This window comes from Nicotiana tabacum, chromosome 7 (assembly GCF_000715075.1).
Source record: "Nicotiana tabacum cultivar K326 chromosome 7, ASM71507v2, whole genome shotgun sequence".
NCBI classification, from domain to species: Eukaryota; Viridiplantae; Streptophyta; class Magnoliopsida; order Solanales; family Solanaceae; genus Nicotiana; species Nicotiana tabacum.
Genome location: NC_134086.1, coordinates 116,246,649 through 116,266,416, shown reverse-complemented (window position 1 = coordinate 116,266,416; position 19,768 = coordinate 116,246,649). Strand labels below are relative to the sequence as shown.

The window sequence follows — 19,768 nt, the reverse complement described above, 5'->3', positions numbered from 1 at the left end:
TGCACTTTAGCTTCCGTCAAGGCTCTCCACTTGATCCTATGTTGGTTATACATCGCCCTCTTCCTTCACTTCCTTGTGATCTCAAGGTCCATGACCAGGAGCCTATGAAGGGTCGAGAGGTTCTCACTCGGGATGACCCTGCAGTCCGTGCAAGTCGCCAGTTAATTATTTACTTTTTTTTCATATTTGCTTTCTTAACCTTTTATATAATTGAGAAATCTTTTAACATAAGTATCTCGGCGTTGGAAACCTGGTGGGAATAATGACATCGCCACTATATTCTTCTCTACTTAAATATTAAGTTTTATATTCGTCTCTTAAGTATCAAGTTTTATATTCTTCACTTAAATTTTAAACATGAGTCTAATCAACACACTCTCCCTCCCTTAACAATTATCATTGGACAAAAGCTCTCGACAAATATTTATTTTTATACTCAGGAGGGACAAGTGATAATTGGAGACTATCTGCCTATCTGGTTCTTCGAAAACAGTTTATACCATATTAAACAGGCAATATATATCAAACATTAAAAATGATATAATAGCACAAAATTTAGCAATGTATTAATCAAAGAATATTTCTTAATCCAGTTGATGCCCCCGAAGTGAGTTCAAATGTGCTTCAACTATTTCAAACGGTTCTTTTTATGCAGTTTGATTACTCAAGGAAGCACCAGTTTCTGTTAAGTTAAAGAATATAAATAAAACGAATAGAAAGGCTAGATCACCTCTTCATTATTGCCAATTTTCATACCTTTACCAGATTACTTCATAAGGAATTGAGATCAGTTAGTTCCTAATACTTTCTTCTTCTTCTTCTTTCTTTTGACATGTCAAAAGAGTTTTTCTTAACCCCTTCCCCTTGGGCTTGGAGTGGTAAAGGAGGAAATAGATTTTTAGCTCATGAGTAATTTAGGGCCCGTTTATTCATAATTTTTTTTTCATTTGCCCTTTTTTCTTTCAAAAATATGCTTATCTATGAAATTTTTGGAAATTTTTCGAAAATAAGTTTTTAAAAACTAGAAAGATGATTTTGATCACTTTTTCAAAATTTTCGGAAAAAGTTTTTGCCCACTCACAAAACTGCAATATTTTTTCAATTGAAATGCATATTCAAACATAATTTCAAATTTCAAATGTTATTTTTTAACTTAACTACAAATACTACTTTTTTTTAAAAAAAATACGATTTTTATGTCCAAACGCCTACTTAGCTTATGGATGCGGTGGGGGGAAAAATTAGCTTATGGAGGCAACAAAGTTTTGGTCTGGTAGATAGCATGTTAAGACTAAATTGATCTAAAATCTAAACACGAGTTAAATCTTTCTATTTTCATTGCATTCTTAAAATTATGAGTTCATAACTCTAGATATTTTTAGTAATTTTTGACATTTAGGTCTTTCTTTTCTGCAAAAAATAATAAGTTAAATTTAACTCAGCACCTAAATCAAGATAGTTTTTGAAAAGAGAGGGGAATGTTCAAGTTTCATCAAAGTTGAGTCTCAAAGCAATTCATGCGTTTGTGTTTTTTGTTTTATATGATGTCAATTTGAATCAATTGAAAACCAATGGGAAGGGATAAATATGCTAAAGCATCCTTTAAATTTGAAAAAGAATATTAGAGTAACCAATGAAAGCTTCTCTTTAGACATGTGATATCGCCAAAGAGACCCACAACTGTTGTCCTCTATACAGTGCTGCTATTAGGAGCCCTTTGATTTTTGTACGGAGAGGGTGACTCTCTTAAGTATATGTCGCCATTTTGGCATCTTTTATTTGCTTTTATATCAATGCCTATTTCAGAATTAATTTCAACAGAAAAAGTGTCCACAAACTAATAATGGTAGATGCAGCATTGCAGCAGCAAGTTTATTTAAACCCAGTATTTTTTACGTCGGACATAAATTTATGTGCAAAAGTTTTAAACATAAATCTAAACCTAGTATTGTTTAGATAAAGTTTATCTAAATAATTTTTTTCACTAAAATTGTAAACAAATCGTTGATTGGAGCCCATAATTATAAAAATATGAGTGGATACAAAGCTAAAAGTTTAATGTCGATACTATAAAGCTTAAATAATGGATTCACCTCTCATATTGGTGCTTATTTACCACTAGCTGTGAACTTCTAAAAGGGAACAAAACTGGAAGTCTGAACATTTTTTTTTTTATATTTACTCGAGGAATACAATCATTTCTGACAGGATTACAATCATTTTTACCTCCTCCCCTATTTTAGAGCTTTTCTATTTCTCCCTTTCTCCCCTTTGAGTGCCACAACAGCAGGAATGCTACTTACACTTAACTTACAGAAACAGTCCATTTAAGACCACATTGGCCATCCCATCAAAACTATGAAAGTTTATAATACCTTTTTGTGGAACAAATTATGGCAATTGTTCATTCAACTGGCCAACTTGCCCTCGACACAAATTTATTAGAGTTGCGAGTATGCACTCCAGGCTCCAAGTTCCAAAAGAAACTTGGCTTACAAATTGTAGTATGCTGTAACAATTTATTTACAGTGTACTTGAATCCATAATACAGGAACAAAGGAAAATATTGATTAAACACAGTTTTTTTCCTTCACATTTGGTTCTTTAAATTCCAAACGAAACTATGTTTATTCTCACGTAGGATTTTTTTATCATCTCTTTCTTTCCCCATATTACTCTGTTTCCAAAACTCAAGAACAGGTAATAGAAACGTAGGGATGGCAATGGGGCGGTGCGGGTGCGAGGCGGGGCGGGGTTTGAAATTTTGCGGTTGCGGGGCAGGTTCAATTTTTAAATTTAAAAAAAAAAAAAGCGGGGCGGGTCGCGGGTGGGGATTTAATTTTATAAATGGATAGATGAGAAGTAAGGCAGTTCCAACTTTCGGCGATCAAGTGATTATCCGGCTCTCTCTTTTTCTTATACTTACCACCATGTTGACTTGTTCCAATTTCTTTAGGAGTATTTTTTTTTTTTGGATAAATAAAAGCAGCAGGAGTAGTTATTTCGTTTTGGTGTGAGGGATTTTGGGGCTTTTCACCAATAATTGGTGCAAGAGTCTTGATAAAGTATTTAGGGAATATTCACAAAATCACCTATGAATCGAGTTGCTTCGTTCAATTTCTATCGGAAAAACCACTAGATTTACAGGCAAAAGATGGGAATTTAAGAACAATTTGGATATAATTAATTGTTTTATTAAAAAAAATCAAATTTAAATCTAGTTTTCTAAAAAAGAAAGAATTTTTACAAAAAAAAAAATGCGGGTGGCATGCGGGGTGTGTGAAAACGGGTGAAGTGCGGGGCGGATGAATGCGGGTTTAAATCCTAGGCGGGGCGGGTTTAAATTTCGCGGGTTCAGACAAAACCCGTCCCGCCTGCCATTCCTAATAGAAAGGTTAGAGAAAAACTCAAAAGAACCAAATCACTTCACTTCTATCAGTTCACACAATCAATTCAGTACTTTGATTTAACACTTCCCAGGCAGAGCAGATGCAGTGTATATGTAATGGATTCATTAACCCAATAGCATTGGCTCAGACCCTATATATGCGTTAAAAAAATCACTAAACAAGTAATAGATTTCGAACACAATAAATAAAATGAGTTGTAGTAGACTTGTAGCATTCCGAACTTGAACCAATAAAGTTCAAATCCTGGATCCCCACTTCTACCCTGATAGAATGGTCGGATAAGTTGCTCTTATAAAGTTTATCAGTTCTTGTGTATATACATCTTATTTCACTTCAACTGACTTAAACAAGGGAGATCCATGAAGACATCAGAATAGACAAACAACAATTCTATTCACGAATCTTTCTTCGATCAACCCCAGCAGCTAAACTTCTGTTCATGAGTTGAGATGCAAAACAATGTCCGGAAACAAACCTCCTATCACCATCTTGATTACAAGTCAGCAGTTTCCTTCCTGTAAGCCTGGAGCCTCTCCTTCAACTTCTTGCTCTGCTCAAAATTCGCCTTCCTCTTTATAGCTTTCTGCAGGAGGACATTCTTTTATATTGACTCATACACGGGGAACATTGAAGAAGATATTTTCAAAATCATACAATTTCCTAATAGGTAAAGCAAGAAGACTTACCTCCTGCCTAAAGCACCGGTCAAGCTTTATCTTCAGATCTGTGCATTGCCCAAGGAATTTTCCTAGTGGGTGGTCTGTATGACACTTCTGAAACTCCTCAATAATCTGCACCAGAGACCTAGCCATCTTCATAATGTATTTGAGATGCTTTTGACACTTATTTCTTAACATTTACCGGGAAAAAACAAATTGACCAGCAATACATAGAGACTACATGTCAATGCAAATAACAACATGCAAAAAAACAGCCATTTAAATCAATTTGCAACAAGAAAAGTATATGCATCTTCTAAATGCAAAAACAGATGCTATATTATAACTTCACCAAGAAAACCTGCAAAATGCATTGTCCAGCTGTAAAATGGCTATCAGCAAAACAAGAAAGAGAAAAACAGAAGGGAACAAAACCACTTGGCGCAAGTATCTACCATAAATTGACATAATAAAATGAGCAATCATTCTAGTTATTAAGAATGTGAAAACTTACATCAGCACATAACGGGTGCCTATGTAGAGTCAAAGGGGGATGCATCTTCTTCCGTTGACTTCAAAACCTACTGAAGTAAGATAATTTTCCAAATAAATACTTCCCTTTCTCCATAAATTAAGAAAAATCATAAGAACAAGAATCAAGAAGACAAAAGATTAAAGCATAAGGGAAACAAGTTTTTTAGGTAGTGAAACATCTTAGATTTTTTCCCGACCAAATAACAGCTGGGATCAAGTACTGGAACCTCCATAACAACTCTATAAAGGCACAGCACATTTTATTTTCAACCACTTATTTAACTAACCCATTGCACCATATATTATGCATTCCATATTATTTTTTTTTGAGAATAAGAAAAAAAAATATGGAATGCATAATATATTATGCATTCCAGATTTTCATTCTTATTGTCGACTTTTCTTCCTTTTTGCAGCTCATTTTAACTAAACCACTGCACCATAATCCCATGGCTCACTTTGCATTCAACAACAACCCAGTAAAATCCACCAAGTGGGGTTTGGGCAGGGTAGAGTGTACGCAGACCTTACCCCAACCCCGAAAGAGTAGAGAGGCATTTTGCATTCAACAACGTAACCAATTATTAAAGAAAGGGTATGCAAATCAACTGGTCCAATCAATCCAACCTTCTTAATATACAATAAAAAACATGGCGAACATATAACTCATTCTTCCAATATAATCATGAAAGATGCCCCAAAGTGTTCCGTCTCAACACGCCCATTGATACGATATTCTTTGGTATAATTAATAGAAGTTGGGCAACAGTTATACGGGAGGCTTCCGAAGCAGTACTTAGACTGTTGAGTCAGTTTTAATACCCGTCAGCTTGATTGCAGAATAGTCCTTCTATCTTTCTTTATTAATTTCCTTATTTCCACTTTAGTCCTTCTTCGCTTTAAAGTCATTCGAGAAGGTTATGAATGAAGTGTTTGCTTAATTTCCTCTATAGTTTTTTCTTTCCTTCTTCAATTAGCTTTACTTTACCTATATTATCAGTTCCATCTTGCATCACCCATCGATTCAAATGAACTTCCATAATTATAATTCCTTCAATAAATCATACTATATAATTGGTCATGAGCTCTTTTACCTAGGAAAATCATACAATTACCTAGGGGGAGTTGGCAGCAACCGTGAATGATATCAATACCGGTTGCTTAGCAGGAATTACCTAATCAGAGATGACCAGAGGTAGAGGAGGAGGAACGGCACCAGAGAGGAAACCTATAGATTAAATACCGATTCTCTTTCTCGAGTTATACTTAATTTAGTTTAGGCAAACACTTCATTCATAACCTTCTGAAATGATTTTACAGAGTAGATATACTGGAAAGCGAAGAATGACTAAAGTGGAAATAAGGAAATTAATAAAGAAAGATAGAAAGATTATTCTGCAATCAAGCTGACACGTATTACAACTGACTCAACAAACTAAGTACTGCTCCGGAAGCCACTGCTGTACAGCTTCTATTAATTATACCAAATAATATCATATCATTGCGTCTCCCATGCTTCCTTGAACTCAAGGAAGAAATGCAGGAAACCGAGCCTTCACCACAAAAGCATCTTCCCAGGTTACAATTTCTCAGTAACCTGCCCCATTGAAAACCAGTGAGTAACAACTTTATTTCCTTTCTGAACCATCCTACGTTGGAGCACTTTAACAGGCTGAGGTCAATACAGATTAGCAATGTCTAATAAGGAGGGTGAGTGGCCTGCTTAGGCAGTTCATGACAAGGTTTCAGCAAGGACACATGGAAGTAGGGGTGGCAAACGGGCGGGTCGGATATGAGCGAGTCAAGACAGGTAATTTAAAAAAAACGGATAAATTATCCGACCCGACCCGTATTTGAGATGGATAAAAATGGGTTTATCCGGCGGATAATATGGATATCCATGGCTTCTTAAATATGATCACTTATGAGAGAATTCCTAGTCTTCCAAACTTGAGGAACTCCAATTTGAGGCTTTACAAATGTAAAAGGTAAACATATTAGTTATCCATTGGTTATCCATTTGGTTAACCATTTTCTAAGTGGATAGTACGGTTCTTTATCCATATTCGACCCGTTTTGAAATGGTTCATTATCCAACCTATTTTTTATGGATAATATGGGTGGATAACTGGTTTCTTTTAACCATTTTGACACCTCTACATAGAAGGTAGGATGCAGCTGCAACTCAAAGGGTAAGGCTAATTTATAAGCAACCTGGCCAACCTTCTCAGTAATCATATATGGTCCATAATACTTGTAGGACAGCTTATTGAAGTGATGAGTAGACAAAGTAACTTGTCTATAGGGTTGAGCTTTCAGATACACCCAATCACCAACACTAAACTGCCTGTCAGACCTGTGATTGTTAGCCCGGGATACCATCCTCTGCCGAGACCTAGCTAAGTGATGTTTGAGATGATGAAACTTAAGTTCCCTAGTGACTAAAATTCTGTCAATATCTTCATAAGCAGAATCCCCTGCCATATAAGGAAGATGAAGAGGAGGAGGTTGTCCATAAAGAGCTTCATAAGGAGTCAATGGATGGATGGATGAAAGCTGGTATTGTACCACCATTCTGCAAAAATGAGGAACAGAGACCAAATAAGTTTCCAAACCTATTAAGCACCTCAGTCTGCCCATCAAAATGTGGGTGATAAGCCATGGAAGTGCTCAAAGTAACCCCTTGGATTGAAAAGAGTTCTTGCTAGAATTTGCTGGTGAATATTGGATCTCTATCACTGACAATATCAGCAGGCATCCCATGCAATTTGTAGATGTACTATCATTTTACAAGCTCACTAGCAGAATAAGGATGAGACAGGGAGATGAAGTGTGCATCTTGGTAAGCCTATCAACAACCACCCAGGTAACTGACTTTCCCTTAGAATTAGGAAGACCCTCTGTAAATCCATACTGATACTACTCCAAGCAATGAGAGGAATTCGAAGAGGTTGGAGTAAATCAGGCTAAGCTGAGGTGTCATATTACTTTTCTGACAAAGGTGGTAACAACCTCTTTGAGACCCTTCCCGTAAAAAATAGCCGAGATTCTCCTGTAAGTATTATCCACCCCGAGTGTCCTCCCTGAGGAGAGGAGTGCCACAATGTAATAATTTCTGACCTCAAGTCTAAGTCAGCACCTACAACCAACTTCCCATGTCTTCTGAGTTGCTGGTTAATGAAACTGTATCCCTTACATTCCTCTGGTTTGGATTGTAATTGGAGAATAAGTGCTTGCATCTCTGGATTAAGTCTCCAACTGTCTTGGATAGAATCCAGTAGATTAGTCCTCATAGTGGACAAAAACAAAGTTGCCAGTTCAACTGTAGGAACTCCAGATAAGGCATCCGAAGCCTTGTTCTCTTTGCCCTTCTTATTTCAATTTCAAAGTCAAATTGCATAAGTTTGGTGATCCCTTACGTTGAGACCCTATATTTAGTTGTTGTTCAAGCAAAAACTTCAATGCTTTCTGATCAGTTCGAACCACAAACTGTCTGCCTATCAAGTACTGACTCCATTTGGTAATCGCCATTACTAAAGCTAAGAGTTCCTTGTCATATACAGAGAAGATAAGTGCTTGACTGATAATGCCTTACTCAAATAGGCAATTGGCTGCCCTTGAAGCATCAGTACAACACCCAGAACCATGTCACAAGCATCAGTTTCCACTATAAAGGGATTATCAAAATTAGGCAAAGCTAAAACTAGGGCTGAAGTCAACACCCTCTTCAATTCCTCGAAGGAATGAGTGGCTTCATTAATCCATTTGAAGCAATCCTTCTTCAACAAATCAGTAAGAAGTCTGCTAATAACTCCATAACCCTTGATGAACCTCCTACAATACCCTGCTAATTCCATAAAACCTCTGAGTTGGTTGAGGGTGGTGGGAGTGGGCCATTTCTGTACTACTAAGATCTTCTTAGGGTCAGTAGCAACACCTTTAGCAGAAATATAGTGCCCCAAATACTCCACTGTGATTGCAGAACTTCGATTGTCTGGCATACAGCTGGTGTTGAAGCAACAACCTAAAAATAATCCTCGGGTGCTCCACATGTTCAGAAAGGTCTCTACTGTATACCAAAATGTCATAAAACAATACAAGAATGAACTTCCTAAGGTGCTGCTGAAATCCCTCTACCACATGAACCACCCTCCTCACTCCTACTCCTCCTCAACTACACAAGTAAAACCACAGATTTACCCTTCTTAACTCCTTTCAACCTCAAAACTACCATATATGAACAGTCTCTCAAGATCTGATCACCAACACCACCTCACACACACACACACACACACACACACCAAAATATCAATTCTACCCTCCTTTCTTCGCTCTTCTTCAACAATGAACTCTACCTATATTCACGCCCAATTCAATGTTCAACGTTATAATTGTTCTAAAGACAACCTAAAAAACATATAAAGCCATACACAAAATGATCACAGTCTACAAATATAAAGTACAAAACTTGCGCAATAACCTTGAAACAAACCCTAAACCAAAAAATCAAAAAAAGAAGTAAAAAAGCAGTACTGATATATGCGAAACATAGATCAATAGAAAGCTTACAGGATGAATAATCTTGATCTGGAGAGCTCAAATTCTGAATCTTCCGGTCGCCAGAGACAATCGCGAAAAAAAAAAACCTAACCAGAGAAAAAAGAGAGGATTGGTGGAAGAGAGGAGTGGGCGGGGTGGGGGGGGAAGGGGGCAACCTGACCGCAGCGGCGTCGTTTACGGTGAATGTTCCAACTTTGATTTTTCCTCTCTTTCTTTGTTTTTAATTTTTTCAACTCATTATTCTTTTGTGTAGAAAAGAGAAAAAGTTAGAATAGTGACAGTTGCATGGGCCTCAGTTCTCACCCTGAAATAATCAGTTTCTTTTATTTTTTTATATTATTATGAGTATAAAATATAATGTAAATTTTTGTATATAGCCTGTCTATGAGAAGTATTGATTAAATCTGTTAAATGAAAAATGAATATTAATCATTAACGTCATTGACAGTTTCGTAACAATAATAACTAACATATTATAATATGTTAAATTACATTGATCGTGTAAATGATTGTTACATTGTCACTGACTCACTGTATACTATAGCATAGATCATTCTTTATATGGGTTATATTTAACGGAATATTTTGTAGATTAATTTTCATATGTTTGGTTAAACTTAAATATTAAAGTCTAAGGTGACAGGAAAATATATAAGAAAAGGTATGGTGATAAAATGTTGAGAGTCAATTTCAGTATAAAAAAATGACAATAATGTCACGATTCGAATTTTTCACCCTCGGGAGTCGTGATGACGCCTACTAATGTGAGCTAGGCAAGCCAAACATTTAATCTATTTACTTCATTAACCAATTGTTTCTTTTTAACAAATATAAGACGATGACGTGGTAACAACGAAAATTCAAATTTAAGCGGAACACAACAATAAGATTTATGGAAAATGCATTTATTACAAATACTTAAGCCTTAACCACTCAAAACCTGGTGTCACAGTGTCACAGACTGTCTAAAAGATTACCACATACAAAGTCTGAAGAAAATGACAATACACTATTTCTGAATAAAAGGAAAAGGAAACAGGAAATAGGAATAGAGGAGACGTCAGGGCCTGCGGACGCCTGCAGGTCTACCTTGGATCTCCGCGTGGACTGAAGGTAGCCTCCACACTACGGTCCGAAAGCTGCTCCGGGATCTGCACATAGTGCAGAGTGTAGTATCAGCACAACCGACCCCATATGCTTGTAAGTGTCTAGCCTAACCTCGGCGAAGTAGTGACGAGACTTGGACCAGACTACCAAATAAACTCGTGCAGTTATATAATATACAGCGAAAAGTAAAGCAGAATAAACAAATAAAGATGAGAAGGAGAAATATGCTTCGGGGAATAACAGGTAAAACAGAATATCAAGAGAATTATAAAGGAACAAATCAACCACTAACAAGAATAAGGAAAACAAAGACAGATTTCACTTTCTTTTCACATCTTGTTGCAGGCGTGCAACCCGATCCCAATTCCTGTATCTCGTGGTAGGCGTGCCACCCGCTCCCATTTCGTTTATCTCGTGGCAGGCGTACCACCCGCTCCCATTTTATTTATCTTGTGGTAGGCGTACCACCCGCTCCCATTTCATCATATCTTGTGGTAGGTATACCACCCGCTCCCATTTCATTATATCTTGTGGTAGGCGTATCACCCACTCCCATTTCATTATATCTTGTGGTAGGCTTACCACCCGCTCCTAGTTACAAGCCAACAATAATCACAAGGAATCCCGGCAAGGGAACAAGAGTAATATAACAACTTCCCGGCAAGGGAACAATGATATTTCAACAACATTCCGGCAAGGGAACAATGATATTTCAACAACATCCCGGCAAGAGAACATTACTATCAAAACAAACATCCCGGCAAGAGATCATTAATATCAAACAAACATTCTGGCTATGGTGATAATAACATATGAAGCGCAATAAAACACAACAGAGTCATAACAATTATAATACAAGACTCACGAGCATGCTTGACACCAACGTATAGATACTCGTCACCATGCCAATACGTCGTACTCCACAATTAACATGTAGCAAATAAGACACAACTCCTAATCCCTCAAGCTAAGGTTAGACCAAACACTTACCTCGATGCCACAAACACAATCACAATCACAATTCAACTATAGCTTTACCCCTTGATTCTACCATCAATTCGCTCATATCTAGTCACAAGTTACTTAATTACGTCAATAAACGCTAAATGAATCAACCCCAATGCATGAAAATAAATTTTTTAAAGTTTTACCCAAAAAGTCAAAAATCGCCCCCGTGCCCACATGGTCAAAACCCGAGGTTCGAACCAAAATCCGATTACCCATTCCCTCACGAATCCAAATATATAATTTTTTTTGAAATCGGACCTCAAATCGAGGTCCAAATCCCCAATTTTTGAAAAACCTAGGTTCTACCCAAAACACCCAATTTCCCCAATGAAAATCATTGATTTTGAGTTGAAATCATGTTAAAAGATGTTAATGATTGAAGAAAACGAGTTAGAAATCACTTACCAATGTTTTGGAGAAGAAAGGTTATTTGAAAAATTGCCTCTTATGTTTTGGGGGTTTTGAAAAATGAAAAATAACTGAAAATCCCGTCTTAATATACTACTTTCAGCTGCCCTGTGCGGACCGCATAAAATCAACTGCGGCCGCACAACTCCCATGTGAACTGCAGTGACATGCTTTAGTATTTTGGCCAAAAATTTCTCTATTGATGTCCAAATTATGATTTCTTTAGCTTTCTGGAAACTAGACACGAAGGGATACAACTTTCATTTTTGAATCATCTCAAAATTCCTTGTATATCAAAAGATATAGGTTTCCGAAGTCGGACCAGTGAAATGTTCTTCACCGCGGACCGCACAGAATCTAGTGCAGCCGCAAAGCCCTCACCGCGGTCCGCATAAAATCCAGTGCGGCCACACAAGCCCCTCCGCGGAAGCATTCCTTTTTGTGCGGATCGCACTGGTTTGGCCTTCCACTTCTCTGAACCTGCAACAACTATATTTTTAAGCCTAAGACATCCCGGAACCTACCCGAAACTCACCCGAGCCCTCGAAGCTCCAAACCAAGTGTGCATACTAACTCAAAAACATCATATGGACCTAGTCGTGCGATCACATCATCAAAATAACATGTAAAATCATGAATTAAACCTCAAAACTCAACATTTTCATCAAGAACTCTCAAAGTTCATAACTCTTCAACCGGAAGTCCAACTCACGTCAAATAAACTTCGTTTTTCACCAAATTTCACAGTTATCTTTCAAATACTATAACAAGTTTGTACTAGGCTACGGAATCAAAATACGGGCCCGATAACAATGGTTTCAAACATTAATTCTTTTCTTTATTTCTTAGATAATTCAGTAAAACAATTTCTTTCAAATATTGATTTCTAAGGCTTGGGACCTTGGAATTCATTTCCGGGCATACGCCCAAGTCCCATATTTTAATGCGGACCTCCCAAGATAATCGGAACACGGATCCGGGTTCGTTTGCTCAAAATGTTGACCAAAGTCAACCATAATTAAATTTTAACTCTAGAATTTCTATTTCTCATATTTTCACATAGAAGACTTTCCAGATATAGGTCCAGACCATGCACACAAATCAAGGTAAGGTAAAAGGGAGGTTTTTAGGCCTCAGAACACTGAATTTACTTGCGACACAAGTATGACCTTTTGGGTTATCACATTCTCCACCTCTAAAATAACCGTTCGTCCTCGAACGGACATAAGAAGGAAGTACCTGAGTCAGGAAAAAGATGGGGATAACGGCTCCCCATATCGGACTCGGACTCCCAGGTCGATGCCTCAAGAGGTTGACCTCTCCACTGAACACGAACAGAAGGAAAACTCTTCGATCTCAAGTGACGAACCTACCAGTCTAGAATAGCTACCGGCTCTTCCTCATACGACAAGTCCTTTCCAACTGGACAGTGCTGAAATCTAACATGTGGGATGGATTGTCGTGATACTTCCGAAGCATGGACACATGAAACATTGGATGCACGACTGATAAGTTCGGTGGCAACACAAGTCTATAAGCCACCTCTCTCACTCGATCAAGAATCTCAAACGGGCCAATGAACCTAGGGCTAAGCTTGCCCTTCTTCCCAAATCTCATCACGCCCTTCATAGGCGTCACTCGAAGCAATACCCGCTCACCGACCATGAATGCCAAATCTCGAACCTTGCGGTCGGCATAACTCTTTTGCCTGTACTGAGCTGTACGAAACCTATCCTGAATAGTCATGACCTTGTCCAAGGCATCCTGAACCAGATCTGTACCTAATAACCGAGCCTCTCCCAGCTCAAACCATCCAAGTGGAGACCGACACCGCCTACTATATAAAGCCTCATTTGAAGCCATCTGAATACTCGACTGGTAGCTGTTGTTGTAGGCAAACTCTACTAAGGGCAAAAACTGATCCCACGAGCCTTCAAAGTCAATGACACAAGCTCGGAGCATATCCTCCAAAATATGAATAGTCCGCTCGGACTGCCCGTCCGTCTGAGGATGAAACACTATGCTCAATTCAACCCGCGTGCCCAACTCTCGCTGAACTGCTCTCCAGAAATATGAGGTAAACTGTGTACCTCGGTCCAAAATGATAGAATTGGGCACACCATGACGACGAACAATCTCCCGGATATAGATCTCAGCTAACCTTTTGGAAGAATAGGAGACTGCCACATGAATAAAATGCGCTGACTTGGTCAGCCTATCAGCAATAACCCACACTGCATCGAACTTCCTTTGAGTCTGTGGGAGTCCAACAATGAAATCCATAGTGATCCGCTCCCACTTCCACTCAGGAATCTCAATCTTCTAGAACAAACCACTAGGCTTCTGATGCTCATACTTGACATGCTGACAATTTAAACACTGAGCCACATATGCAACGATGTCCTTCTTCATTCTTCTCCACCAATAATGCTGTCGCAAATCCTGATACATCTTAGCGCGCCCGGATGAATAGAGTACCGGGAACTATGGGACTCCTCTAAAATCAACTCTCGGAGCCCATCCACATTAGGCACACAAATTCAACCCTACAATCTCAAAACTCCATCATCACCTAAGGTAACCTGCTTGGCACCTCCTTGCTGCACCGTGTCTCTAAGGACACACAAATAGGGATCATCATACTGCCGATCACGGATATGCTCCAATAGAGAAGAACGAGTGACCGTGTAAGCTAATACATGACTGGGCTCAGAAACATCCAACCTCAGAACTGATTGGCCAAAGCCTGAACATCCAAAGCAAGCGGTCTCTCACCGACCGAAATATAAGCAAGATTGCCCATATTTTCTGACTTCCTACTCAAAGCATAGGCCACCACATTGGGCTTTCCCAAACGATATAAGATGGTGATATCATAATCTTTCAACAACTCCAACCACCTCCTCTGCCTCAAATTCAACTCCTTTTGCTTGAACAAGTACTGTAGACTCTTACGATCCGTGAACACCTCACATGCCACGCCATATAGATAATGCCTCCAAATCTTCAACGCGTGAATAATGGATGCCAACTCTAAATCGTGAACCGGATAATTCTTCTCATGAATCTTCAACTGCCGCGAAGCATAAGCAATGACCTTGCCATCGTGCATCAACACCGCACCAAGTCCAATGCGAGATCCGTCACAATAAACTATATAAGGCCCTGAACCTGTGGGCAAAATCAATATCGGTGCCGTAGTCAGAGCTATCTTGAGCTTCTGAAAGCTCGTCTCACACTCATCCGACCATCTGAATGGGGCACCCTTCTGGGTCAACCTGGTCATCGGGGTTGCGATAGATGAAAACCCCTCCACGAACCGACGATAGTAGCCTGCCAATCCCAAGAAACTCCGAATATCTGTAGCTGATGCTGGTCTAGTCTAGTTCCTGACTGCCTCAATCTTCTTCAGATCAACCTGAATACCCTCTGCTGATACAACATGACCCAGGAATGCAACTGAACTCAACCAAAACTCACACTTCGAGAACTTAGCATATAACTAACTATCCATCAAGGTCTGAAGAACCACTCTAAGATACTGCTCGTGCTCCTCTCGGCTGCGGGAATATATCAAAATATCATCAATGAAGACTATCATGAACGAATGCAAATAAGGCCTAAACACTCGGTTCATCATATCCATGAAAGCTGCTGGGGCATTTGTCAGCCCGAATAACATAACCAAGAACTTATAATGCCCTTACCGAGTGCAGAAAGCTGTCTTAGAGACATCGGATGGCTTAATTCTCAACTGATAGCAGCCAGATCTCAAGTCAATCTTCGAAAATACCTTGGCACCCTGAAGCTGATCAAACAAATCATCAATCCTTGGCAATAGATACTTATTCTTGATTGTAACCTTGTTCAACTAACGGTAATCAATACACATTCTCATTGATCCGTCCTTCTTCTTAACAAACAACACTGGCGCACCCCAAGGCGAAACACTCAGCCTAATAAAACCCTTCTCAAGCAAGTCTTGCAACTGCTCCTTCAACTCTTTCAACTCAGGCGGGGCCATACGATACGGCGGGATAGAAATGGGCTGAGTGCCCGGAGCCAAATCAATGCAAAAGTCAATATCCCTATCGGGCAGCATACCTGGCAAGTCTAAAGGGAATACCTCAGGAAACTCACAAACAACGGGCACAAAATCAATAGAAGGAACCTCAGCACTAGAATCACGAACATATGCCAAATAGGCCAAACATCCTTTCTCGACCATGCGCTGAGCCATCACATAAGAGATAACACTATGGGTAGAATAACCAGGAGTCCCTCTCCACTCTAAACGAGGCAAACCTGGTAAAGCTAAGGTCACAGTCTTGGCATGACAGTCCAAGATAGCGTGGTAAGGTGATAACCAGTCCATTCCCAATATAATATCGAAATCAATCATGTCGAGAAGCAACAAATCTACACGAGTCTCAAGACCCCCAATCACAACTATACATGAACGATGGACTCGATCTACCAGAATAGAATCACCCACCGGCGTAGACATATAAACATGATCACTCAAAGAATCACTAGGCATAACCAGATATGGTGCAAAATAAGAGGACACATACGAGTACGTAGACCTGAATCAAATAAAACTGAAGCATCTCTATCACAAACCAGAACCGTACCTATAATAACTGCATCGGAAGCCTCAGCCTCGGGCCTGGCTGGAAGAGCATAATATCAGGGCTGGGCCCCACCACCATGAACTACATCTCTGGGATGGCTTGCTGCTGGCTGGCCTCCACCTCTAGCGGTTTGAGCTCCACCTCTAGCACCTCTACCTCTACCTCTAGCACCTCTACCCCCACCTCTGGCTAGTTGGGCAGGCTATGGAACACTTGGTGCCGGATCTATAGCACGGGAACCCTGATACAGAGAACTGCTCAAAGCTTGAGGGCAATACCTAGCAATGTACCTCATGTCGCTACAAGTAAAACAAGCCCTCGGCTGCTGGGGCTGACGACCCTGGAAACTCTGAAGCGGTGGTGCACTGATAGTTGTTGGTGGTGCACTATAGGACTGCTGATCAAAATACTGCATCTGAGAACCACGACCACTTGAAGCACCGTGAGAACCTGAAGTGCTGACTGGAAAGTCTTGGGAGGATGACCCCTACCATATGAATCCCTACCTCCATCCGAGGTACTACTAAATCTACCTGAATGACGAGGTCTCTTGTCCACCCTATGACCACCTCCCTGTGACAGAACCATCTCTACTCTCCTGGCCACATTGGCCGCCTCCTGGAAAGATATCTCACTCGTCTCCCTAGCCATCTGAAGACGAATCGGCTGAACAAGTCCATCAATAAACCTCCTCACCCTCTTTCTCTCGGTGGGAAGTATGACAAGAGCATGACGAGCCAAGTCGATGAATCTAGTCTCATACTGGGTAACAGTCATAGAACCCTGCTGGAGATGCTCAAACTGCCTTCGATAGGCCTCTCTCTGAGTGATGGGGAGAAACTTCTCCAAAAATAGCTGAGTAAACTGCTCCCAAGTCAAAGCTAGCTATCCGACTGGTCTAGCCAAACAGAAATACCTTCCACCAAGTCGTAGCTGATCCAGACAAGCGAAAAGTAGCAAAATTGAATCCATTGGTCTCAACTATCCCCATGTTCCTGAGAACCTCGTGGCAGCTGTCTAGATAATCCTGGGGATCCTCAGTAGATGCACCGCTGAAAGTAGTAGTGAAGAGCTTGGCGAACCTATCCAACCTCCACAAAGCATCGGCAAGCATAACTGCTCCATCACTGGTCTGAGCTACCACACCTGGCTGAACCGCTGGAGTCTGAATCTGGGGAGCTACTTGCTCCGAAGTGTGAGTAGCAAGAGTCTGAGCTCCTCCTCCGGCCTGAGAGACAGGTGGTGCTACAGGAAACAAACCTGCCCGGGTGACACTCTCCATAAGGCCTACTAGACGGACTAGAGCATCTTGAAAAACTGGGGTAGCAATAAACCCCTCTGGGACCTGAGCTGGGCCTACCGGAACTGTTGGGGCCAGAACCTCATCATCAAAGTCAACCCGAGGCTCCGCTGCTGGTGTTGTTGCTCGGGGCTGAGCTCTGCCCCTACCTCGGCCTCTAGCACGGCCTCGGCCTCGCCCTCTGCCCCTCGTGGGAGCTGGTGCTGGGGGCTCAAGCTGCTGGTCAGTGGATGAGGAAGCGCGTGTTCTAGCCATCTACGAAAGAACATAGTAGAAATTCAGTTAGCATTGAGGAACCAAACCATACGATAGGAAAGAATAAATGTGAAGTTCTTCCTAACTCTATAGCCTCTGGGGGATAAATACAGACATCTCCATACCGATCCCTCAGACTCTACTAAGCTTGTCTTTGAACTATGAGACATATAACCTAGAGCTCTGATACCAACTTGTCACGACCCGAATTTTCCACCCTCGGGAGTCGTGATGGCGCTTACTAATGTGAGCTAGGCAAGCCAAACCTTTAATCTAATTACTTTATTAACAAATTATTTCTTTTTAACAAATAAAAGACGATGATGTGTTAAAGGCGGAAATTAAAATTTAAGCGGAAGACAATAATAAGATTTATGGAAAATGCATCTATTACAAATACTTAAGCCTTAACCACCCAAAATCTGGTGTCACAGTGTCACAGACTGTCTAAAAGATTACTACATACAAAGTCTGAAGAAAATGACAATACACTATTTCTGAATAAAAGGAAAAGGAAACAGGAAATAGGAATAAAGGAGACGCCAGGGTTTGCGGACGCCTGCAGGTCTACCTTGGATATCTGCATGGACTGAAGGTAGCCTCCACACTACGGTCCGAAAGCTGCTCCGAGATCTGCACATAGTGCATAGTGTAGTATCAGTACAACCAACCCCATATGCTGGTAAGTGTGTAGCCTAACCTCGACGAAGTAGTGACGAGGCTAGGACCATACTACCAAATAAACCTGTGCAGTTATATAATATACATCGGAAAGTAAAGCAAAATAAACAAATAAAGATGGGAAAGGGAAACATGCTTCGAGGAATAACAGGTAAAACAGAATATCAAGAGAATTATAAAGAAATCAAATCAACCACTAACAAGAATAAGGAAAACAAAGGCAGATTTCACTTTCTTTTCATATCTTGTTGCAGACGTGCAACCCGATCCCAATTCCTGTATCTCGTGGCAGGCGTGCCACCTGCTCCCATTTCGTTTATCTCGTGGCAGGTGTGCCACCCGCTCCCATTTCATTTATCTCGTGGCAGGCGTACCACCCCCTCTCATTTCATCATATCTTGTGGTAGGCATACCACCCGCTCCCATTTTATTATATCTTGTGGTAGGTGTACTACCCGCTCCCATTTCATTATATCTTGTCGTAGGCGTACCACCCGCTCCCATTTTATTATATCTTGTGGTAGGCGTGCCACCCACTCCCATTTTATTATATCTTGTGGTAGGTGTACCACCCGCTCCCATTTTATTATATCTTGTGGTAGGCGTACCACCCGCTCCCATTTCATTATATCTTGTAGTAAGCGTACCACCCGCTCCCAGTTACAAGTCAACAATAATCACAAGGAATCTCGGCAAGGGAACAATGATATTTCAACAACATTCCGGCAAGGGAACAATGATATTTCAACAACATTCCGGCAAGGGAACAATGATATTTCAACAACATCCCGGCAAGAGAACATTACTATCAAAACAAACATCCCGGCAAGAGATCATTAATATCAAACAAACATTCTGGCAAGGGAACAATAGTGATAATAACATATGAAGCGCAATAAAACACAACAGAGTCATAACAATTATAATACAAGACTCACAGGCATGCTTGACACCAACGTATAGATACTCGTCACATGCCTATACGTCGTACTCCACAATTAACATGTAGCAAATAAGACATAACTCCTAATCCCTCAGGCTAAAGTTAGACCAAACACTTACCTCGATGCCACGAACACAATCACGATTCAACTATAGTTTTACCCCTTGATTCCACCACCAATTCGCTCGTATCTAGTCAAAGTTACTTAATTACGTTAATAAACGCTAAATGAATCAACCCCAATGGATGAAAATGAATTTTCTAAAGTT

General features: G+C 40.2%; 1 protein-coding gene across 1 annotated transcript; it reads right to left on the bottom strand.

Moving 5' to 3' along the window:
• Nucleotides 1–8,142: 8,142 nt before the first annotated feature.
• LOC142162244 (putative mitochondrial protein AtMg00860) lies at nucleotides 8,143–8,604 on the bottom strand. Its single transcript, XM_075218573.1, has one exon. The coding sequence runs from the start codon at nucleotides 8,602–8,604 to the stop codon at nucleotides 8,143–8,145; it is 462 nt and encodes a 153-aa protein (XP_075074674.1).
• Nucleotides 8,605–19,768: the final 11,164 nt, after the last annotated feature.